Source organism: Stigmatopora argus, chromosome 2 (assembly GCF_051989625.1).
Source record: "Stigmatopora argus isolate UIUO_Sarg chromosome 2, RoL_Sarg_1.0, whole genome shotgun sequence".
Lineage (NCBI taxonomy): Eukaryota > Metazoa > Chordata > Actinopteri > Syngnathiformes > Syngnathidae > Stigmatopora > Stigmatopora argus.
In genome coordinates, this window is record NC_135388.1 from 12415793 (window position 1) to 12440000 (window position 24208).

General features: G+C 40.3%; 3 protein-coding genes across 6 annotated transcripts in view; all 3 read left to right on the forward strand.

Annotated features, from left to right (window-relative positions):
* The first annotated feature begins 1089 nt into the window (after nucleotides 1–1089).
* On the forward strand, nucleotides 1090–5707 carry cops2 (COP9 signalosome subunit 2). Its single transcript, XM_077593670.1, has 13 exons — nucleotides 1090–1261; nucleotides 1645–1758; nucleotides 2249–2326; nucleotides 2412–2537; nucleotides 2616–2705; nucleotides 3248–3325; nucleotides 3705–3879; nucleotides 3946–4124; nucleotides 4226–4278; nucleotides 4510–4607; nucleotides 4681–4763; nucleotides 5005–5063; nucleotides 5236–5707. The coding sequence occupies exons 1-13, from the start codon at nucleotides 1208–1210 to the stop codon at nucleotides 5378–5380; spliced, it is 1332 nt and encodes a 443-aa protein (XP_077449796.1). The 5' UTR covers nucleotides 1090–1207; the 3' UTR covers nucleotides 5381–5707.
* Nucleotides 5708–6726: 1019 nt separating this feature from the next.
* secisbp2l (SECIS binding protein 2-like) lies at nucleotides 6727–22257 on the forward strand. 3 transcript variants are annotated; one of them, XM_077593615.1, is made up of 18 exons: nucleotides 6727–6998; nucleotides 10909–11114; nucleotides 12796–13120; nucleotides 13264–13399; nucleotides 14247–14470; nucleotides 14617–14641; nucleotides 14739–14854; nucleotides 15209–15319; nucleotides 15409–15513; nucleotides 15653–15820; nucleotides 15918–16059; nucleotides 16149–16324; nucleotides 16469–16601; nucleotides 16729–16891; nucleotides 17458–17678; nucleotides 18065–18219; nucleotides 18303–18522; nucleotides 19481–22257. In XM_077593615.1, the coding sequence occupies exons 1-18, from the start codon at nucleotides 6978–6980 to the stop codon at nucleotides 20101–20103; spliced, it is 3270 nt and encodes a 1089-aa protein (XP_077449741.1). In that variant the 5' UTR covers nucleotides 6727–6977; the 3' UTR covers nucleotides 20104–22257. The 3 variants fall into 3 exon arrangements, with proteins under 3 accessions (XP_077449741.1, XP_077449750.1, XP_077449759.1); XM_077593624.1 differs by having other exon boundaries at nucleotides 14742–14854; XM_077593633.1 differs by having other exon boundaries at nucleotides 10951–11114.
* A 351-nt stretch (nucleotides 22258–22608) lies between these two features.
* LOC144068815 (SHC-transforming protein 1-like) overlaps nucleotides 22609–24208 on the forward strand; it is a 10894-nt gene continuing 9294 nt past the window's right edge. For both annotated transcript variants that reach the window (XM_077593646.1, XM_077593655.1), the window contains exons 1-3: nucleotides 22609–23261; nucleotides 23337–23397; nucleotides 23471–23747. In XM_077593646.1, the coding sequence (XP_077449772.1) occupies nucleotides 23237–23261; nucleotides 23337–23397; nucleotides 23471–23747 (363 nt within the window). In that variant the 5' untranslated portion in view covers nucleotides 22609–23236. The remainder of the gene's footprint in view (nucleotides 23262–23336; nucleotides 23398–23470; nucleotides 23748–24208) is intronic.

A 24208-nucleotide genomic window follows, 5' to 3' on the forward strand; every position in this document is an offset into this window, starting at 1 on the left:
TTGCGTGATCTTTACGGGAATAAAATTTATATGAAACTTTCTACGAAGAACTTTCTAATGATGTGTGTATTGAAAACAGATGGAAATTTAAGGGAAATTTCTGCAGAAAAATAGGTGCGGAATTTGGGGGGTGGGGGGACCGGCCTCCATTGCAAATAGAATAAAAATAGTGATTGATACTTAAAGTTGAAGAGATAAAAGTTTGTTGTAATTGAATTTAATGTGCCTTAAGTCAAAGTGGATTCGTTAGTGATAGAAATGATTTTTTTAGCCTAGTACATGGATCAATTTCTCATAAAAGAATTAGTAGACTTGGTGTTTCCCAACCCAGAGTTTCTGGGTTTGATTCCCTGCGCTGGTGACCATGCTAAATTATCGGAAGTATCCTCCAGATAGTACTACACATCCAGGACATAGTGTCAAAGTACTTTGAGTGCCTTGAAAGAGGAAAAGCGAGTATAAGACTTAAAAGTAAGACATAAAAATAAAAGATTAAAAATACAACTGCATTATTCAAATTCCCGATGTGACTTGTATTAAATATTCTTTTAATGATGATCCCAGTTGACCCTTCCATGCAGGAATTATTTATTTTATTTTTTTGCACTCATTAAACTCGCTGGCTGTCATTTAGTTATTGTTATTATTTATTGATTATTTATTTGCCTGTTTGTTTTTGTTATTGTGAACTTCGTGGCAAGGCTTTAAATCTCATTATTGGATTGGATTGGATTGGATAACTTTATTCATCCCGTATTCGGGAAATTTTGTTGTCACAGTAGCAAGAGGGTGAGGATGCAGGAATAGGAAATGCATTTTAGACATAAATAGATAGGTAAAAGTAAGTTAATAAATAAATACATGAATAAATATATAAATAAATAATTATACTTATATAAAGACGATAACAGCATTCAAGTCAGGTCAATCCGATGGCACTAAAACGGATTTGACGTTTATTGCCGTCAATGGCAGCAGATGTTAAGGGGCCCTCGGTGAACTTTCGGGAACCCCAGTCAGAGATCATGCCGGAAGAGGCGATCCAACAGCGCCCTCTTTCGACGGAAGTTGGCCTGCGGCGCCTCTTTGCCTGCCGGACGCCACCTCCTCCCTATCGTCCTCCCTCCTCCCTCCTCCCTCCGCCGCAAACACAGCACAGGCCGGGCCAACTCTTCGTCTCTGAACAAGGACAACACGGACCCTCAGAATGTCTGACATGGAGGACGATTTCATGTGTGACGACGAAGAGGACTACGACCTGGTATTTGCGATTAAAATGAGCCAACTAGGGCCTCTCCTCTGGAATACAACCAGAAAGCAGCGAGAATGCGGGTTAGCTGGTGTCAGCCTGGTTGATAGTTAGCCTCTCGGGCTAATATTTCCCACAAGCTGCCCATTCACACGTTCGCCTCGTTGCTGCTGTCAAATATCCGACTCTTAAAATTAAAACACTTGGCTAAAGGATAGTTTTTGGGGATACTTGCACGCGTTTTGCCTGCCCCGTGACGGAAACAACATTCCAGCCGGCTAGTTAGCAAATACGTTGCCTGATTTAAGTAGACGCTCATAGTTTGACGACCATAGGAAGTGATGAGCAACTTGAGCTGATAAAGTTGACAATGTTGCACATGTGCTACCATTCAGGAATATTCGGAAGACAGCAATTCGGAGCCAAATGTTGACCTGGAGAACCAGTACTACAACTCCAAAGCCTTGAAAGAGGATGATCCCAAAGCAGCGCTCAGCAGTTTCCAGAAGGTGGGGTTTTCCTCAATTTAACTCATTGCCTTCCATTGACAACGATAGCCGTCCAATACATTGAAGCTGGCAGTCACTGACGTCCCATTCATTTGAAGTTTTAGTGCTGCCACCTTTCCAGTTCAAATGGATCGGACGTCTACTGGTGATCAACTCGTTTAAATAAAACGGTAGAAAGTTCAAAAGAGCCACACGATTGATTGGATGTCTGTCAATGGCAGCCAGTGAACTAATTAGTTTAGATTAGATTAGAACTTTATTTCATCCCGTATTCGGGAAATTTCTTGGTTGCAGTAGTAAGACAGAGACACAAGACATTGTAGACCTAGGTAAAAAAAACTGGAGCCACACACAGGAAGTCCACAAGGTGGGGACCTTCTGCAGACTGAGACTGAGGTTACCGCACAGTCCCTCAGTAGTCTGGAGGTTTTAAAGATCATCATGCTCTCTGCTTCCCCCACTCACTGGTGATTTACGTTTTGTTTTACAGGTACTGGAACTAGAAGGCGAGAAAGGCGAATGGGGGTTCAAAGCACTGAAGCAGATGATTAAAATAAACTTCAAATTGGTAACTTATCTGACACTGACCCGCAACTTGGAGCTCAGATGAACACTCTTACTCTAAATCTTTGTTTTGATGTCTTGTGACGCAGACTAATTTCCCAGAGATGATGAACCGATACAAACAGTTGCTGACGTACATAAGAAGCGCCGTCACCAGGAACTACTCGGAAAAGTCCATCAACTCCATTCTGGACTACATATCAACTTCCAAACAGGTATGACTGATATCTCCTGGTGCTGTTGCATGTTGTCTCTCTCCGGATTACATTCAGTGTGGTTTCATGTGTCGCCAGATGGATTTACTACAAGAGTTCTACGAAACGACTCTGGAAGCTTTAAAAGATGCAAAAAACGACAGACTTTGGTTCAAAACAAACACAAAGGTACTTAAATTCATTCTCTTATGCTGTCATGGGTTCGAATTTTAGTAAGACTGGGACTTGATTAAAATATATCCAGTTATACTCTAATTTCTGGACTAGAAGGCACGCACAACTATAGGTCGCACCCCCAAATTTGACAAGAAACCTCGTTTTTATTTGGTGGGGTCCCCGATCCGATAACATAATCGGAAATGAGGCCCAATCACAGAATTTTCAGAGGATCGGAATTGGGTGAAAAAGAGGGGAGGTTTCAAAATGACCCAATTTTAAAAGATATCCAACAAGGCAATAATGTATAAAATTACATGTTTCACAATTTAAGGTGTTTTTATGATTTCTACATAATTTAAAAAAAATGGGTTCAGAAAAAGAAAAGAAATTGTGTGTGCTCATCAGGGCCACTGGGAGGCAGCACTTTGCACAGAATAATAATTACACTTGTGGGAGAGGAGTTTTATTTTTGTATGTATTAATTATAATGAAGTTGTCACCCTTAATTTTGAGCAAAACTTGTAAGCAGTTTTTTTCTCTTTCCGCTCTAGTTAGGAAAGTTGTACCTGGAAAGAGAAGAATTTGGAAAGCTGCAGAAGATCCTGAGGCAATTACACCAGTCTTGTCAGGTAAACCAACTGTTGACTACATGAAAGATGTCATCATTTCACATCTTATTGATTATTTGTAATTATTGAATTGCATTGGCATTCACAACTCTTTCCAATATTTTGGGGAGCATGTGTATATTAATAAATAGATCTCAAACCACATGAAGAACACACCCCGGTTGATGAACAAACAAAGAAAATACGTACATAACACAAACGCGTCAAATAATATTTATCCTAATATTAACACAACAATTCTGAAGCTATACTTGGCCTATTTGCTGTCTTTGACGGCGATAGACGTTGAACTAATTCTGACTGCGAGGGATGGCAGTTGTGGAAATATTCCTAAACAAAGTGTACTCAAAGATGATGTGGAATGACATATTTGTGGCAGACGGACGATGGCGAGGATGACCTGAAGAAAGGGACGCAGCTGTTAGAGATCTACGCTCTGGAAATTCAGATGTACACAGCACAAAAAAACAACAAGAAATTGAAAGCCCTGTATGAGCAGTCACTTCACATCAAATCTGCCATTCCTCATCCACTTATAATGGGCGTCATTCGGGGTAAGCGCTCGTCTATCCAGCAACTTCTTTCCGACGAATAACGTGCGCTCGTTTGCTCGCGAACAGAGTGCGGCGGAAAAATGCATCTGAGAGAGGGCGAGTTTGAGAAAGCTCACACAGACTTCTTCGAGGCCTTTAAAAACTACGACGAATCCGGAAGCCCAAGACGGACGACGTGTTTGAAGTACCTGGTGCTTGCCAACATGCTAATGAAGTCGGGAATCAATCCTTTTGACTCGCAAGAGGTGCGTGCGGTTTTAGATATCAATTTTCTAGTGCCTAGTGGCATAAACAATCATATTTTTTTTTCAAATCTTCATATTTCCTTTTTTTTTTTCCACCAAAGGCCAAACCATACAAAAACGATCCAGAGATATTAGCAATGACGAATTTAGTAAGGTAAGGATGTTATTTTCTTTTAATCAATATTTCTGTACCTGAGTAATAAGATTAAAATATGATTGCATTGTTAAGGCAGTCCATTAAGTATTTTGATGGAAATAATCTATCAAATCCATATAATTTTTGCCTAATTGTGTTTTTTAATTTTATTTTTTTAGGATTCCACGTGTCCACCATTATTAGTAAAGCACACAATTAAATTTCGGGTTGTTTCTTTCCTTCTTCCAGCGCCTACCAGAATAACGACATCACTGAATTTGAGAAAATATTGAAAACAAATCACAGTAACATCATGGACGACCCCTTCATCAGAGAACATATAGAAGGTGAGTGGTGATAGTGACCGTGTACCAAAAATATGTTGTCAATACAGTCATAACCTTTTTTTTGTCTTTTCAGAGCTGCTGCGGAATATCAGAACTCAAGTGCTTATAAAACTCATCAAACCATACACAAGAATACACATCCCTTTTATTTCGAAGGTAAACTGACTACATCAAATGTTACGGGTTTTTGTTGAGGTTTAATGGCTGTTTTATTCTTATAGTATAATAAACAATGTCAAATAAGAGTTTTTCTGTTATTGACATGAATACTGCAGATTAAACACAGCATTAAGAAATGGACCCAAATGTCATTATCATAATAACAGTTTGAAATGCAAAGCAAATAGCAAAAATAATTCACTTGCAGTGACAGTTGCGTCTTTACTTTGTGTTTCAGGAGCTAAATATCGATGTTTGCGATGTGGAGAGTCTGCTGGTGCAGTGCATTTTGGATAAGTAGGTTTCCGCTTTGTTTGATTTATTATTGTCGTTGTACTTTTGATTTTCCTCAGGACTGTAATCACACAAAAAAAGTTGAACTATTTCTTTTTTAATTTGAATGACTGCGTTGGTTGCCATTTTCAGCAAATGACTTCTTTTTTTGAAGCTTTCTATTTGTCTTCCTCAGCACAATCCACGGGCGAATTGACCAAGTCAACCAACTACTAGAACTGGACTACCAGAAGAGGGGAGGGGCTCGTTATACAGCTTTAGACAAATGGACAAATCAGCTGAACTCTCTCAACCAGGCCATTGTGAGCAAGCTCACATGATGCCTTTTGAAAAGAAAAAAAAATCCAGAGACAAGTAAAATGGCATGTTTGACCACATCCATCGAGTATGCTACCGTGCTTCGGAGACGAGAGACGCCGCTCGTTTTGGAAAGGGGCCACAGATTTTCGAGAAGAACCCCGAGATTGAGTTGTTTTGTTCCGATGAGAGGAAATCACTGACACTGTTGTTTTTCATGTACCAGATTGGCAGATCCTTCCATGTGCAGATACTATATTGGTTGTTCAATTGTGTATGAGAAGACATACACAGTATTTTAATGTATACTGTTGCCTGTTGGTAATAAACAAACTCCTGTCAGCACTTAATATGTTGAACTTGGAAATGAGATCCAGTTGTCTCACTACTGTGGGAAAAAAAAGAGGGTACGAGGAAACGTTCAAACAGATTGCCATACTTTTGTTAACGCAATTGATAATGCTGAGCCAATGGAATGTTTTTGTTCACCTTTTTTTTAATGTAGATTTTTTTTGTTTTGTAAAACCTCTTGCTTTGATATCCTATGGATATGGGAAATTAACCTCATGCATGAGTAAAATATTTACAATGACAAAGGCTTTTAGGACGTCTAAAATTTAATTGGTTATTAATGTGTGGGGTCCCAGTTAATCAGGTTCATTCTGTTCAGTTTTTTTTATTTCACAAAAACCTCTGAACTGGGTATGTAGGTATTTAATTTACTGTACATACTCTGGTATGAACTTTTTTCATTTATTTAAATTATTCATTTTAAAACAAAACATTCATTAAAATTATAATTCAAATGAGGAGCAATGGAATTTTAAATAAAAATGTTAAAGATAAATAGGTTTAAACTGCTTTTGCTTTTAGATTTCATGATATTTGACTTGTTTTTCTTTAAAAATGACTAAATATGAATTTATGTATATGATGCTTATCAATAATTGTTCAATTTAAATAGGTCTTTGACTGTAGTTAGAGTTAGGGATGTCCCCAATCTGATAATGTTATTTTCCGTGTGTAAAATATCTCATTTGGAAGTTTTGACTCCTTGTTTGGCTTTAGCAGCAATAAAAGTCCATTCCATTTTTAATGGGAGGATTTAGTAGCGATCGTTCAATCGGCCACAGTGAAATTGGATTAAATCCCCTTCCCAGTTGAAATTGATTTGATGTCTATAACTGGGTATATACGGAATAAAATGCTCCATACAAAAATATATCATTCTTACTATACTGTAAGTAGCCCCTCACAAGACGGATTTGACGTCCATCACCGTCAATGGCAGACGTCTTCCTGCGCCTCTATGACGGCATTTGTTGCGCTGGATCCCCCAGCCAATAGGAGCATCGCTGGGCCTCAACTACTTCCGCTCAGGTGACTCCTGTTTCCACTGGAGTTGACTCGGCTTCAGTCGCAGTTTAGCCAGCGGCTAACCCTTGGCTAGCGGATCATCTCAGCGTAAAACCCGTTCATACACGCAGCCAGAACCGAGTGGACCTCCGGGGTCTTTTGTTGTTGTTGTCGTTATCGTTTACGATGAAAAAGATAAAAAGGCCCACATCCTGACGTCCACTGAGGGGTCAATGACGGACAGTCGCCGCGTTGGTGACTGACATGGATGCGAGTCACATTAAGGTAATAACTTATTTTTCTAATAACTTGATTTTTGTCTCTTTTTTTACCCCTCTATTTGTGTTATGTAGAAAGGTCTGGAATTATTGAAGCATGAATATGTAATGCAAACGGTCGAAGCGTTAGAAATTTGTCAAGGCGAGGCCCAAAACGGAATTATTGACTAATAGCGTAAATCCACATGTATTCAGCATTTTAATTCATGAATATGCGTATTCTTACACCTTTTAAACAGCATTCTTTCGATGGGGAAGCTAGACAGTAAAGCTAACGGCAAGTGATTTGTTTTTTAAATCCACTATCAGTCATTGAATAACATTGCATTTTAATATCCGCCACGCAAGTTTGTGATTTTTTGTATCGCTACTGGAGGATATATCATATTATATACCGTTCTTCCTTGCCTGAGGCGACGATCAACGTCAATGTTGCTGCTAACTCGGCTAGTGAGCTACATGAGCCAAAACATCTCAGCTGTCACTCACTGGTCGACGTTTGGAATCGGCAACAGCTGAGTGACAATTTACTTATTCGAACCCCATTGAAACGTTATCAACTATCAGGGAGCCATTCCTAGGAGCGCGTACGAGTGTTTTAGGTGAGGCGCTGATCGTAAGAAGAACGTCTGGTTCGTCAACATTTATGACATTCCAGTACGTATTTTTTTTCAGTGGAGCGCAGAGACACTCGGCGTGGCAGTGTTTTGACGTGACGTAATAAGGTGTGCTGGTCCCCAAAAGAGCTGCTAAGGACGGATAACAACAAAATATGGGCTATTAATACACATTTAGCTTGTATTCAGATGTTTAAACATCGTAAATAAATGCCATGGTACTTAAAATGACCAATAAACACAATAAGAATGCTTAGTCTTCCTTGCACTACTAGTAGTATGATTCTTGTGCTCTTGTATAGGATAATTTATCCCTAGCCAATTCATTCTTGAATTGAATTGAACGCCTTGTATTGTCATTATAAAAGTATAATGAGATTTAAAGCTTCACCTTGAAGTGCACAAATACATAATCAATAAAAAAGTAGTCACATAATAAGTCGTCAACAACATGAATAAGTAGTCAATAACAAAAAGTAGTCAACAACATAAGTAGTCAACAACATAAATAAGTAGTCACATAATACGTAGTCAATAACATAAATAAGTAGTCAATAACATAAATAAGTAGTCAACAACATAAATAAGTAGTCAATAACAAATAAATAGTCAAATAATAAGTAGCCAACATAATAAATAAGTAGTCACATAATAAGAAGATAACATAAATAAGTAGTCACATAGTAAGTAGTCAACAACATAAGTATGTAGTTACATAATAAGTAGTCAACAACATAAGTATGCAGTTACATAATAAGTAGTCAACAACATAAATAAGTAGTCAACAACATAGATAAGTAGTTAACATTAGTCAACAACATAGATAAGTAGTTAACATAAGTATTCAACAACATAGATGAGTATTTAACATAAGTAGTCAACACCATAGATAAGTAGTTAACATAAGTAGTCAACAACATAGATAGGTAGTTAACATAAGTAGTCAACAACATAAATAGTCAACATAAGTAGTCAACAACATAAATAGTCAACATAAGTAGTCAACATAAATAGTCAACAACATAAATAAGTAGTCAACAAGTGGTCACCTGAATAGGTCCAAAAAAATGACTCAAGTGGTTTATAGCCAATGGAGTTTTAATGCATGTACAAGATAAGAAATTATAGTCTAGATTAGGTCCTCCTAGGTACATAAAATCTACTGGCATAGAAAGATCATGCTTAAGATTGACAGCTGTACATGTCCAACCCATTTACATTGACTGGGGCTGCTCTCCCAGGCTAAATGGATAGGACGTCTACCAGCGTCGATGTGCAGCCAATGATAATTTACGACAAAATATTGAAAATCTTAGAACAGTAGGAGGGTTGTTTATGTGGTTGCTCAGTTTGAGCATTGTAAGTGGTAGAATGTTGCTTTGGCACGATGTAGGAAGTTATGCTGCCCTTCCCTATGCCACAGTGAGACTGTAGATCACATTTGTGTTCAGAAAAAGACTGAATGTAAATTAAAAAATATATATTTAAGGGGTACGAGCTCTGTCAATCTACAGGTAAAATGCATCATTCGTGGATTGTGATTTTGGGTGCTCTCGTAGTGCACTGGTGTTAAGTCTGCAACATTTGTCTCACCAGTTACATGTTGTCCTTTGCCTAAATTGTTCTGAATGTCACAAACTTTAGTCAGATATGAAATAAATGCTTCAATGGCCTTCAGTGGTAAACCCAGCCCACTTAGTTCACACTTGTATGTTATGTGCGTGCAGTTCAAAAAGTGAGAAATAATCATTAATGATAAAACACTTCTCAAGGTCTATGAAGGTCCTTGAGTCTCACAAAACAAAGCCTTCAGTGGACAGCTGTCTAAATGTGTATTGGCTCTACCATCCCCAATAGATACACATCTGCCTGTGACTTGAATGCAACAATCACAGCTATTCTCCTTTAGGCGCTCACTAAGTGACACACGCAGTGACCATCGATGGTTTGGTCATCTTGGAGCCTTTGAAGACAAATGTTACTTCAATTTAACCGTCTTGTCCGAGCGTTCTATGTTCCTTTCCATGCTGTGTAATTAGATTATCCTGTGCTACTGTCTCTGTTATCCTCTCAGTTTTAATCCTGTCACAGCCTGCTAAGGGAGCCTTTAACTTCACTGAGACTAGTTATTGAAGGCCTCCTAAATTTAAAAAAAAGCCTTTCTGGGATGCTTCTTATTTGTTTGTTGGTTCCTGCTGATTTTGGTGCATTTCTAGATTACTTCCTGTTGGTTTTGGAGCATTTATGGTTCCATATTAACTCTTTGACTGCAATTGAAGGCGCTGTTTTGACAGCGGGAGGCAAATGAACGACTGTGATTGCAGATAGGAAATTGAGCAAAGTACAGTAGTGCACGCACTTGGTGACACATTTTACAAACACCTGGTTTTGCGGCACCCTTGTTGAAAAAAATCAAAGAATTTAATAATGTAAATATACAGTCTGAATTAGCCACAACAGATGACAACAACCCCACAGGGCGGATCGGACCCTCTACTCAGTCGCACGTTTGGGACCTCTGGTCTCGTGCCACTATCAGTCTTTGTTGCTCAAGACAGTCATCCTGCATCTTGAAAGTCAAAGTTGGTGTTTGGTTTTATTGAATTGGCTATCCGGGCATATTTGCAACATTCGTATTCAGACAATTCAACATCTGTGGATTTGTGAAGGAAAAGTGTGGGAGGTGGTGAGGAACCGTGAACCATCAGTGGATGTGTATCACAATAGCTGTCTGTGTAAGACGTACAGACTTCACTGTAACTTGCATCCCGAGCACTGTTTGAGAGAGATTAGGAAATGTCTTTGTTCGTTGAACTTGCTCACCCCCAAAGATAAATCTGGATCGCTTCTTTCAAGACGTACATTTTAATAAACCAGTCCAATTTCAAATGGCATGTTTTCTATCTCCTTACCTGGTTGAATAAAGAATAGTAATTATAATCCAAACTGTCAAATATATTCTACTTGACATGGCACATCTATAATGATTAAGCCTGTGGAAATTTCTTGCAAACGTCAACAGCATTAAGTTCCTGAATGTGTTATCCATGTCCTTTTAGTGAGTGCAAAAAACTACACTCAAAATGACGGACACAGGTCTTCATTAAACAAAGAAATAGCATATTTTAGGCTTTTTTTTAATGTAGTGAGTTTCAGTCACGACACAATAATCTTCACCATCCGCGGCACGTATATCGCTATAAATAACCAGGCCTTGAACCTTAACTATGTTTGACATTCCTATGCCTCTCGTAAGGGGTAATTTGCATCTGTTGTTAGCATTCCTAAACCTTTTGGCAGGATGTGAAACTTTCCGCCGAAGTTGAACCGTTCATCCCGCAGAAGAAAGGTCTTGAAGGATCCTTGGTCAGCATGAGTCTGTCTGGAGAGCCAGGAGGTGGAGGAGGAGGGGGCATGGGAGGAGGCAACGGAGGCGTGGAAACTACTCCTATACCCAGCTACCTCATCACCTGCTACCCTTTTGTCCAGGAGAGCCAACCCAACAGGTACGGTCAGTGTCACCGGGTTGGAAAATGTTTACAAAGTAGCGCTGTTGCTGTTGCTGTATTATGTTTTCTTGAGCTTCTTTTGATTGCATTTGTTTTGAATGTAAGAATCAGATCATGTCAAGAAGCCACTCTGTTTCCTGCCCCTTTCCTCTTCCATTATAGTTCAGCCAATGCATCGGTTTGTGAGCAGACATCTCCCTGAGCATGACTACTCCGTTGTCCTCCTTGTCTCAAGTCTGAAACCCTTAAAACAATGGGGTTTTTGGGGGGGTGGGGGTATAAATTTAACCCTCCTTAGCCGTGTGTGCCCATTTTCAGATTAACGCAGTGATTAATTGAGTGTACTGTAAAAAATATATGTTTGACAAAAGCCTACGGAATCTGCCATAGGCACACTGCCTAACTAATTAACAAAGAAGCAGGGCATCATGTCAGCCTTTCTCTGACTGAACCCGTTTTGTCAGGTGTTGTGAAAGTGGATGGGTTGAAGCCTCTCTTCACATTCTGAGGAGATCCATAGAACAGATTACTTTGTGGTGACTGAACATGTTCTAATTAATATTTTAATTATTTCCCCCCCTATCTTTTGACCTGGAAAACAAAAGCCAGGATGCAGATTTCCCAAAACACAGTAGTATATTTCCTTAGAATCATTGTGTTCATATTGGAACAATAAATTTGAGTTGTTAGAGATACTGATAGATAGTGCCTCTTCAAATTTCAACTTCCCAGTTTAAATTTTCAGATCAAATTAAAAAATCAAAGATAATTCAAATTAACAAAATGCATTTTTTAAATGGAGATTTAAATTGTCACGGGGAATGGAATACTATGTACAAAAATCTACTTGACCTAGAATGATTGAAAAACCTACTAATTGGTTGGATCACTGTGAAGCAACAATTTAAATCGGTAAATATTTTTACCCGTAAATGTGTCTTTGACATAGTTTGAACGATCTGAGCAAAATATCACTATTTTTTTCCTACCATATCATCTGATCTCTATTCTTCTCACATTTATTCCAAACTCATTTTTTGTATAGTTTGCCTAAACTGACAATTTTTAAGAATCTGCAATGACAATATACCAAATGGAGAGTCGATAAACTCTTCCTCAAATAGGGTGTAAACACTAACATTGAATTAGGCAGCCTCTTTCAAACGACACTTCTTGCGTTCGGCATTTTCAATAGCATACTGACATCGCCATGTTCCAGAGGTAGTGCTTCCATCAACTTCGTTGTTTGTTCATATGATGATCTTCTGTATCCTGCACACATCCGGTTCGTTGTTTCCTTCCCTGCCATTTGAATGCAAGGAAATGGCTGCTAAATTGGGTTGGCTGTCAAATACCAACATTTCTCTATTAGGAGCAACACACCAACTTTGCTAATCATCATGTACGTTATTGTTGTGCCACAAATGCAGTTCAAGAAGGGATCTTTCTCCTATTTACAAAATCATATGTTGCGTTACTGTTGAGAATCAGATCATGATGGAATCATATATTAAAGTAGTTAATCAATTGAGTAAATTGATCAACTAGATTATATTTCTCAAGTGTTGTAATATTTTTTGGGTGGCTTCTGTAATTCCTCTGTCCCTGCTAGTGATGCATTTTAAATGAATACTAATTCTAAATAAACTTTAAATCTGAGCTCTTTTGTTCTTAACAGGCAGCATCAAATGTACAATGCAGGGGAGCTGCGCTGGCAGCAACCCAACCCTGGCCCCGGCGGGCCTTACCTGGCCTACCCAATCATGTCCTCCCCTCAGCCACCTGTTTCCAATGACTATACCTACTACCAGATTATGCCTGCCCCATGCCCCCCTGTCATGGGCTTTTACCAGCCATTTCCTAGCACATATGGAGGCCCGGTGCAGCCCGGTGTTGTCAACTCAGTTTCGTCAGACGTTGGCGAAAGGCTTCTGTCTCATGGACCGCCTTACGGGATGGCGCATCAACGAGGGAGGGGAATGGGTCGACCTAATCTCCCAAAGGTAAAAAAGGTCTACTCTCCTTCTTTGATTTACAGTTGTAAAGAAAAGGAAATGTTCATTTGGATATTTAGCATTTTTAGTATAGTTGCAAGTCTCGCTACCATAATTACAGCAAACTGTCTTCCTCTTATGATGAAAATCAGCAACAGTTAGGTGTTTCCCAGCCACCGAGGGGCCGGCGACCTCCAAACAGAAGTTTGGTCATGCAGAAGGAACTGTGCCCCATTGCCCATGATAGTTGGAGTAAGAAAGTACTGGTGGATGCAGCTCAGCAGACTGGTATGTATCTTCTTGCAGTGCTTAAATGATATAGAAAATGTATAAATACTTTAAAAAAAAATGAATACTAGCAATCTTTTGCATAGGATTCTTTACTTAAATTTTAAGGAGGCAATAGGTGCTCTGCCAGTAACCTGTCCTGTCATACCGGCTGATGATGCAATTGCTAGTATTCATAGACAGAAAGGGAATGTCGAGATTCCAGTTGGGCTATTTCCCTCTGCACAAACAAAGTGTCACCTGTAATGATTCTGGTTTTAAGAAAGTAAATGCCTGTTGTGTTTATGTTTATGCCTTGGCAATGTAACCTAGTCACACAGTTTGTTGACAACAAATTTTAGGTGGCTTCTTGCTGGGTTGGAACAGAATATAACAAAGCACCATTTTGACTAGTATTATTTTAGGCTCTATTGGGTTCCGATCTGATCCTGTTTTTTTCAGTATATACATATTTTCCAGATACTGATGCCTGAATTGTTCAGTCAGTTAAAATAATGCAACCATTAAGTGACAAATAATTGTTTTTGTATTAAAGTGAGTCCTCAAGAAATGCTCTTTAACCATCGTTCATTTTCTAAATAGAAATTGTCCTACTCAGCAATAATATTCTCCTAGCATTTTGATTTACTGTAGTCAAAAAGCTTGATGGCATTGAAAGCCCACGCTACAACTGGATCGGCTTCGATCTTGAGAAAATTCGATACTGTTCCATACTTCAAAAATAGCCGTATTGGGCCCCGATAATGAGTATCTAATGTGAACATAATTACCCTGTATAAATATCTATATGTAACTATGAATGACAATAGCTGTGACTATTTTTTTTTTAAAAATGATACCGCATCAGATTTCCCAGGTGAGATTGCAGGCCGGTGTTTCGTGGAACCGGCCAGTCCACTGCCGTGGACGACCCGAACAAATAGGCTACAGGGATCAAATCCAGCTGAAAGCTATAGCGATCAGGGTACCAGCGAAGTCGACATAGACAGTGACAGTGGATACTGCAGCCCCAAACACAAACAAGCAACAGGAGTAGCCCATCAAACTGCAAAGGCGTCAGCATCATCCAACGTATGTATTACAGTTCATTGTAATTATTTGATATTTTTAAAATCTTGACCGTAATCTTCTGACTACACTTTGATGTGTAGTCATATTCAAAGCATGCTGCACTTTATACACTATCAAGTTAAGAGCTCTACTTTTTATTTCTCTAGGGAGTTGAGACTGGTGTAATGACAAGTAAGTCTGAAAGTTTTCAACAAATGTTGGACCCTTTCCAATTCACACATCAAAGCATGCTGTTCTCATGGCCCCATTGTTGTTTTTTGTCTGCCAGCAGGTACTTGGGTAAATGTAACTTCACAGGCTACACAGAAGCCCTGGGGAGACAAGAACGGTCATTTCCACAGAGTAGACCAAAGGAAGAACCCTGAACAGAAAAACTTCTCACAGGTACAGTCCACTGAACCTGCTTGCTTGCATTGATGAAATCACAGATTATGTACATTTGGATGCTCATGTTTTTGACACACCTGCAACTAAATAGTTGCAGCAATACAGGGATTTTAGTATTAACGTCTTGTATGATACATTTGTAATATATATGAAAGAGGTTATTACATTTTGGGCTAATGAGGTCAAAGATCACAAAGGTCAGAAATAGAAATAGTTTGTGGTCAAGATAACAAAGAAAGAATATAGCCATTATCAGAATTGCAGGACATTTTTGTGATGTGAACCAAGAAAGGGGATTATAAATTTGGGCTAAGGTCACGGAGGTCAAAAAGGATTCTTTTTTTGTGGTAGGATTTCCACAGTGTTATTCCAGGACGTGGTCTTCCAAATCACTCAGAACAAAGACTGCAGCCAGGGCTGGTCGCTCGTGATGAGATCACTCCAAAACCCCTTTACTTTGAAGTAGGAAAAACTGATAACCTTGAGAATGTAACGTTTCCCTTTTCAACTCATTTATTTGTTGCTCTCGTGTATATTTTGCATATTTCAAGGACGAAGATGAGTTCCCAGATTTAGCCAGTGTCCATGGTGTCCAACGCTGCGCCAAAGCAGAAGTCGCTCCGACACAATTGCAGCCAAGGTTACATAGCAATATGGTAAGTCAAGCGTAAACTTGTAGACTGATATCAGAATTTCCAAGGACCAGTAATTCCAGCTTCCCAGCAGTTTCTGACCTGCTTTATAATAGTGCAACGGTAAGTGGAACATTTTAGATTCTATTTTTGCTTCTCACAGATAGAAAACATTGCAGAAGACTCCCCCATCAACATTGTGCAGACACCAATACGCATTACCACATCTGTTCCCAAGAGGGCAAAGAGCCATCGGAAGAAAGCCCTGGCTGCTGCCAAGGCCACAGCTCAGGAATACTCGGAGATTAGCATGGAACAGCAAAAATTACAAGTGCGGAGTTGTGTTAAAATCTCGAGATTTAATATTAATCTGGGGTCAACTGTTTGAGTTGTGTGATCTCTTGTGTTTTTTCTTTCCCTCCAAACAGGAGGCCCTCATTAAGGCAGCAGGGAAGAAGAGCAAAACTTCTGTTCCGCTGGATTTAGGAGACATGCTGGCAGCTTTAGCTAAACAGCAGCAGGCCATGAAGGCCAAACAAATCACAAATACCAAGCCACTTGCTTTTACAGGTAAGATTTTGAATTGCAATTTAGCATCCATTTGTGAATTCTGCATTTGAATTTGACTAATCTACTCACTTGGTTTTATTTTTCCTCAGTGGGAACAACCACTCCATTCCACAGTTCGGCTTCAACCAACTTGGCCGCCATGTTGAAGGGCCACCCTCAACCACAAATGGGACCCCTTAACCCTCTGGATTCTACTCCCCCGCGGATGAAGCGAGGGAAGGAGCGGGAGATCCCCAAAGTCAAGCGCCCTACAGCCCTTAAAAAGGTAAGCGGCTGGTGCAAATTGTTCGGGGGACCACTTACCATGACCCTCTTTCACATTGGCTACCATGGAACAGCATAGAAAAAAACAGCTTATATATTATTTACATTTGCATTCTTTTTGACTATTTTTTTCTGGTTTTCTTAGATTATTCTCAAAGAACGAGAAGGAAAAAAAGGTAAAGCAAGCATGGATCATGAGTCCTCAGCCCATGAAGAGCATGGGGGTGATTGTTTACATTTTACTGAAGACCTTTCCCAGGAGCCTGCATCTCAAGAAGGTGGTCTAAATTAGATGTGTGTGTGTGTGTGTGTGTGTGTGTGTGTGTATGTGTGTTTGTGTGTGTGTGTATGTGTGTTTGTAGGTGTGTTTAGGAAAATTAGTTAATAATCTTTTTTTTGTCACAGAAAATGGTCTCAGTGTACCCAGTGATGCATCCCTCTCACCAGCCAGTCAGAATTCTCCATACAGCATTACTCCTGTATCGCAGGGTTCTCCTTCAAGTTCAGGCATCGGGAGTCCCATGGCTTCAAACGCAATCACAATAATCCACAGTCGTCGTTTCAGAGAGTAAGTGACTCGCTCAGGAATCGGTATGTGGCATGAGCGAGCAGTTGTCCATCCCCAAAATAGCTCACGTCTGAAAATGAGCGGACATTTGTTTGCACAAGATCGAATTGTTGAACATGGCTCACGTCGGAGACAATGTGCCTCCTCAGCAAAAATGCATGCGAGACGCAACAACTGTGTCTTTGTGGCTTGAGCTGGAGGCCCATTGTCTTTTCTCACCCTTTTTCTAACACATATTTTCATTTGCATTTATACCCACGAAGGGCTCCTGACTTAACTTCTGTTCCACCTGCTCTTCATTTGACACATTGTCAAACATTGTCTTACTTCTAATTACATTCTGGATAATTTGTATATATTGTGGTGGTGTTAGAGCTATTACTTGCTTGGTTATAGTGGAGTATAACCATTTAGTACCATGCTACTTGAGTTGTTAAGTTGTCCTGTAACCAGGTTTGTGACTCTTTTACTCATGTCAATGAGTATTTTGCCAAGTTCAATGAAATCAATGCGATTTGATCTCTTCCACCCTCAAATTCAGTTTTTCCTCACATATTACTTGTCAGGTACTGTAACCAAGTGCTGAGCAAGGAGATCGATGAGAGCGTGACGCTGCTGCTCCAGGAGCTGGTTCGTTTCCAAGAAGTCATCCACCAGAAAGACCCTATCAAGGCCAAGTCCAAACGGCGCCTCGTCATGGGCCTCCGAGAGGTCACAAAGCACATGAAGCTGTGCAATTTAAAGTGCGTCATCATCTCTCCAAACTGTGAGAAGATCCAAGCCAAAGGTGAGATATTTATTAAAGCTTTGACCTAATTTCTCCCATGGCATGGCAAAATGAGTGACATTGGGAATCATTTTTGCAAAACTGAGCTTTTGGTAAAATCAAAGAGAGATATTCTAGTTTCCCAATGACATTTTGCTCTGATCTTTCATGTCTGAGAAATTGCGACCTGAACTGGGGTTATCCATGTATGGGAATCTGACATTTGTTTCAGTCTTTGAACAATTTCTGTCTTCCATAGAGCATTTAAGTCCTAATGAAGTTTCTTAGCCTGAGAATGCAACAAATGGCTTTTAGGGACGTGACACGTTCACCCTTGTCATTGAACCATTAATGCTCGATCATTTTCCAGGATTTTGAAATTTCCTGTGCCTTGTGCTGTGTCGCAGGTGGTTTGGATGAAGCGCTGTACAATGTAATTTCTATGGCGCGAGAGCAGGAGATCCCATTTGTATTTGCTCTGGGTAGAAAAGCCCTTGGTCGCTGCGTCAACAAACTTGTATCTGTTAGTGTGGTTGGAATCATAAACTATTCTGGAGCAGAGGTAGGATAACCCTGTGTTACTACTACTGTCTATTTCTTTGATCGCTCTAAAACGGAGTAAAAATTCTCATCTTCACCTTACAGCATCTATTCGAGCATTTAGTGTCACTAACAGAAGAGGCAACAAAGGCCTACAAGGAAATGGTATCGTCTCTGGAGCAGGAGCAAGCAGAGGAGGCTTTGAAACATGTCAAGAAAGTCCCACACCACATGGGACACTCTCGCAACCACTCCGCCGCCTCCGCTACCTCCTTTTGCTCCGTTATCTCGGAACCCATCTCAGAGGTCAATGAGAAGGAGTATGGTGAGTTCCTCTTCTAGTTGTTTTGTTTATTTATTCTTGTCGGGCTTACTGCTAATAGTATCAGCTTTGTATTCAACTCAGGTACATTTGTACTGAGTGAATTAGGACGAGATGAGATCATTATCAAGAAGGAACACGATTTAAAACACCAATAGTGATCGCTGTGACATTTTCATGCGACATGTTTTAAACTGATTCATGTTTAAACTGCTAAACTGGCTCAAACTTTTGGGAACCACAATCATTACTCAAAACCAATCAACAATTAGATAAAATTGAGGAATTAACTCGGGTGTGTTCAAACTGTTTCACAATCGCTGTGGGTCCTTGTCTTAAGCAGTATCTGACTGCAATCAATTGATGATACTTTTAAGACACCAGATTGGTAGAAATATATCCTCATCGGTTGGAATGAAAACCCATGGCCCATCTTGAGGTGCACTTTGGACACTCGTTTGTGCAACCTGGCCCCCGGGAAAACATTTTAGCTTTCTTTATTTAGTATTCAAAACATGCACTGGTTTGATCAAAATCCTGCAATTTCTCAGAAAAATCAATTGTAATAACCTGGACTGAACTCTTATCTAAATGGTGCATTCTTGCCATCTGCTGGTTCTTGTAGAGCAGTAAAATAGTTTCTAAGTTTCATAGTCACTGCAAAGCTATTAGAGTAATTAGACCGTGTCGCAAGCCTCCACAAGAAAAAAACAAGTTTTTAACTCATCCTTGGTATAGAATTTGGATTTTAAGAGACAAAACGAGAGAATGTTCACAGTTAGGAAATTTATTTCATTTAAAGGTTTAGTAATTCATGAAAGGTGGGAAACTCTTAAGTCATCGTACCACGTATAATTGCCACAAACAAATTGCAGACCCTTATTCTGATGCTCAGTGTTATGATGTGATCCAGGCGGGTTTTTTTAAGAAAACACTTATAAATCCTTTTGTTTTTCTGCAGAGACTACAAACTGGCGAAGTATGGTTGAAACCGTAGACGCTCCAGAATCAGCCGAGGCCGAAGTAAGCGCCCCTTCGCCTCCTGTGGCCCCTTGCAGAGACAATGAGACCGCGTCGGCTCCAGCAAACGCCGTGCCTCCGAGAGCAACGCAGGGTCACGGCGAGCGGGACGAGGTCCGCGCCGACGACCGTCTGGAGTTGGCTTCCCAGCAGAGCACGGAGACCGGCTCGCTGGACGGCAGCTGCAGGGGCCCGCTCAACTCCTCCATCACCTCCACCACCTCCACCCTGGTGCCCGGCATGCTGGAAGAGGCCGAGGAGGAGGACGAAGAAGAAGAGGACTACACGCCTGAGCCCATTTCCGTGGAGGTACCCACCCTCAACAGCCGTATTGAATCGTGGGTGTCCAAAACCCTGGAGATGCAGCTTGGAAAAAGCCAGGACAGTACAGAGGAGGAAGAAGATGAAGAGGAGGAAGAAGAGGAAGAGGAGGAGGAGGAAGAAGAAGAAGAAGAAGAGCGAGCACAGAGCAGGGAGGAGGAAGGCCTCGTTTCAGATGGCATCTCAGATACCAACGTGGAGGACAAAATAAAAGAGGTAGAGGCAAAGGAGGTCACGGCCTGAGAAGATGGACACATCTTCTCATCCCATAAAACCAGCCGCTGGTATCCTTGCTTTCTCCACTATCTGATACTAGACCTAATTTCGCACCTAGGGCCTGATTTACTCAAGGTTTGTGCCTGGAGAGGCGGGCGCAAATTCCAGTGCTCACGTAGAAAAACATGGAAACCCCTAACTGATAACCAATCTTTTCTAACCAGACCTTTAATCTTGAGGTGACACAGCACCTTTTGGCGTTAGTATACTCACTTTGAACATTAGCAGTTCTACTCGATGGGGAGATGATAAAAAAATGTGCCAAATTTAATGCTTGAAAGTTGAAACCAAACAGTCCTAAAAGCTGAAAAGAAAGGCTTGACTGTAATTAAAAATGAAATACTACTGAAATTGGCATAAAGATGAAATTGCTGTAATCTTGCTCACACTTACACTCACTTGTGGTTCTTTGTCTTGCCACGAGAGGGAGTCCGCTTTGAACTACAATTGGATAATCACTGATCTAAAGGCTGACTTGGAGTCAGTCACAAGAAGGCGTCATGCCATATCGTCTCTGATAAAACTCCTCCTAGTTCTTCATTTCTGTGCTTCTTTTAGCTCAATTGGTGCTGGATTCTTGGAGAGCAGTTTTTAGGTGTGCTGTACCAAGTTTTAAAAACAACACGTGATCAAAATGTCTTCTGCAGTTGCACATGTTCTGATAATTATGGGAAGGGAACATTTTTGTAGCTAATATGTTTGCTTTCCTTTTCCCATTCCATCCCTTCAAAACTTGGAAGTGAAAACCACAATTTTAGTTCTCGGTAAATCAGGCTCCTTATCTCAGGTATCCGTCAGTGCTGACCACCCGCACGCCACAGGGAGTGTCGAGGACCAAGCGGCAGCAGGTTCTTTTGGGGTGGGGGAAGGGGGTTTGCTTCACTTTCATCCCATAACCTGCAACACTTGAATTCGGAAAATCTTTCCATTTTTTTCCCCTCTCCATCCCATGTCAAATGCCCCTCTCTCGGAACAAGTGTTACAAAAAGCTTCACAAATAAGGTCGCGTCTTAATTGATTGAGCATGTAGTGCTCCGTGAGTGTTTGTTTACAGGCACATAAGTTCCATTGAATTTGCGGTGTTCATGAGCTTTACCTTTTTTTTTGTACATAATGTGTTGACGCGAATTCTTCCTCTTAACTCAGTCAGGGACTGTGCTTGCTTGTTTGACCTCTCTAAAATGAAGCCCATCATTCTGCAAGTGTTTTGTAACGTTTGCATAAGTGATTTGCCCCATTTTGCGTTTTCTGATAATTTAAGATGACTTAACTTCTGAGAAGCAAAACAGTAGTGTCTTTGTGTACCGTACTACTTTGTCATATTGACCGCGCTGTGTCAGTGTTCCATAACGTCTCGCCGTTTCTTCTTGAGGACTTTCTACTGGAGTCTTTCTTTTTTTTTTTTTTTAAATCGAGGCTGGGTAAAATGATCTACTTTGTAATCCGAACTCGGATATTTAGTTCACATAGCTGTTTAAATTGAGTATTTGAAGTTTGAACTTGAACAAAACAGACTTATTTTCCTAAGATGGGCTTTTTAAAAGTTACCAAGTTCTTACTATGTGAAAAAACAGGCATCCAAACTAAAACGTTCGACCCTCGTTACTAAAGCGCGGTGTACGTTATTCACACTACTAATGCCTTTTAAGCCAGTGTACTAAGCGATATTGATTCTGTATTCAAGAAAAGGAAAATACTCAACCACTTCTTAAAGCCATTTAAACATATTCCAAGTGAAATTCCATAACGTTAGTGGTGTGATGAAATAAGTGTCGCATTTGAATTCTGAAAGTATTTGTAGTTTGATAAAAGGTACTTTGTACATGAATGGCCATTTTCTTACCACATCATCCAAGTGTTCATCAAAAACAAGCGTGTATTTTGTTTGCACTATGTACATACAGTACTAGAAATGTTATTGTGATTTAAAATGAGCAAAAAATATTGACAACAACAAAAAAATACGGTTCAATGAAGTACTTTTCAGTGTTCTGTCTTTATATGAATATTTATGACTGTCTTTCATGACTACATTAATAGCAACATTGTAAGAGGCTGTTTCTCATAATCCCTAAACTATATGGACTGATGATTAACATCATTAAAATGTTGTCTAAGTAATTCCTATGGCTTTGCCTATTTATTTATGTTAAGAATTTTTTTAATGCAGGTTTTTGGAAAACAAAATCAAGGAGGATTAAAACCAAAAACACTAGCATTTGCATCCTGAATCATATTATAGTATTGACTAGGGACACCGTTGTTTTCAGGACATTTTTGGGTGTGAAATCCAAAACTCTTATTGTATTAAAATATATATCTCTATATATATATAATATGAGAAACAGGCCTGGCTGCTTGTTTATTCAATGCTGTTTTTTTAGTGTGTGCAAGTAATACCATACTAGTAAGAAGGTAAGGCGGATAAAAATAAACTGGACGGAATTAGCCCGTAAAAATGATTGTTTTAATCAGCATAAAAATAACAGATTTTCTCACACAATTGTTCCCCAGTGTTATCCTTGGGGTCAATTTCACCCCATTTCAAGTCATTTGTGATTCGGTTTTATCTTGTTAACGATGTGGCACTTGAAAATGGATCTGTGCGATACTGTCCTCATCATGGCCTTTACATTGTGTGTTCGCTGTGTTTTTCCCCATGCAATTCAAAGTCTTTTTAAAATTATTATTATTTTGTGGGCTTTTCTACCCCTCACGTCTTTGATGTAACTATAAAACCAGTCTAATTTTGAAACACGGCATCTTCGTGATAACAATGTCTGTGTGTGTGTGTGTGTGTGTATTTGCTCGCCCGTCTTGTGTGCAGCATGAGTCACTCCACTCTCCCATGATTGGCTGCTTTGCTTTAGGTGAGGGTGGGGTAGAGATGGAGGAGGACCTGGAAGCTGCCTAGCTGTCAATCTGCTCCATTCACACATTGGTCCACAGTCCACACACAAGGAGAGAGAGAAAGCGACACCTATTCACAAAGAGGGACCTTCTAGTCATTCATAAAAGCTGCGCAGACAACAGAAACGGAGGGAAGTTGACAAGGGCGACTTCAAATTGCAACTTTTGGAATTCCTGGACCTTAAACTACATGGGACATCCCATGTTAGATGCGGGTGAGTACAATTTACTCGGCGCTATGTTTGGACGTGTTCAATCAAAAGCAATGAATACAATATGTGCTTTTCTAGTTCACGCCTGCATCCCATCCACTGCTTTTACAAAGAAACTGCACAGCGGAGCTTTCACCGGGTAAAAGTCCAACAAGAGTCGGACCTTCTTTTTGCACTGCGTGCATTTGAACGGTCTTCTCTCCTCCGCTCAGTGCCGGCATGCTGAAGCGCACTAAATACAGCCGCCTGCTCAATGATTCCAAAAGCTCTCTGGACGATTGGTCCCCAAGCGGCTCGCTTAGCTCTGAAAGCGCCGATGGTCCCCAGGAGGGGGATCGGCCCTGTGATGTGACCAATCCCCCCAAAAGACCAATCGCCATCCATCGCACATGCAGTTTTCCCGGGACCCCAAGCTGCTCTCCCTCCGCTCTACACAAATGCAAGAAGTGCTCTTCAGTGGTCCAGAGAGTGGTCCATCACCACATGAAGGTACGCTACGACTCATTTTGGGTGTGTTATGTCCTCGAATGTACGCATGCTGCACTTGTCTCCATTCACTCCTTCACATGCACTTTTACCTCCACCTCACAGACAGCTTCCTGTGTAGGCAGTAGTGACTCATGCTCTGGCTCTGCGCTCATCGTCACATCTCTGCTGCTTGTGTGTGTGCGTTAGTAATTTGTAACCAAGATCCAAACTGCAGGTCCTCAGCTCTAGACAAGCACATATATACTCTATGTCCTTGACACACGCCTCTCCTCAAAAGTTACACATTTGTACAATTTGACTAAGAACCTTGATTTCAAGTTGGTATCGAGCATTTGGACTGTTTTTATAGGGCCACTGAATATTGTGCTATTATTCCATGTTCACAGAATTTCTGTTGGATTCCACCTTTTTTCTAAAGGTTTAAAAATTCAAGGTGCTGCTCACGAGAAGCTGAGAAAAGA

Coding starts and splice junctions, on each gene's coding strand:
- cops2 (XM_077593670.1), top strand. CDS start 1,208: ATGTCTGACATGGAGGACGATTTCATGTGTGACGACGAAGAGGACTAC. Junction 1,262..1,644: donor ACGAAGAGGACTACGACCTG/GTATTTGCGATT, acceptor GCTACCATTCAG/GAATATTCGGAAGACAGCAA. Junction 2,538..2,615: donor ACATATCAACTTCCAAACAG/GTATGACTGATA, acceptor ATGTGTCGCCAG/ATGGATTTACTACAAGAGTT.
- secisbp2l (XM_077593615.1), top strand. CDS start 6,978: ATGGATGCGAGTCACATTAAG. Junction 15,320..15,408: donor CAAAACCCCTTTACTTTGAA/GTAGGAAAAACT, acceptor GCATATTTCAAG/GACGAAGATGAGTTCCCAGA. Junction 15,821..15,917: donor TGGAACAGCAAAAATTACAA/GTGCGGAGTTGT, acceptor CCCTCCAAACAG/GAGGCCCTCATTAAGGCAGC.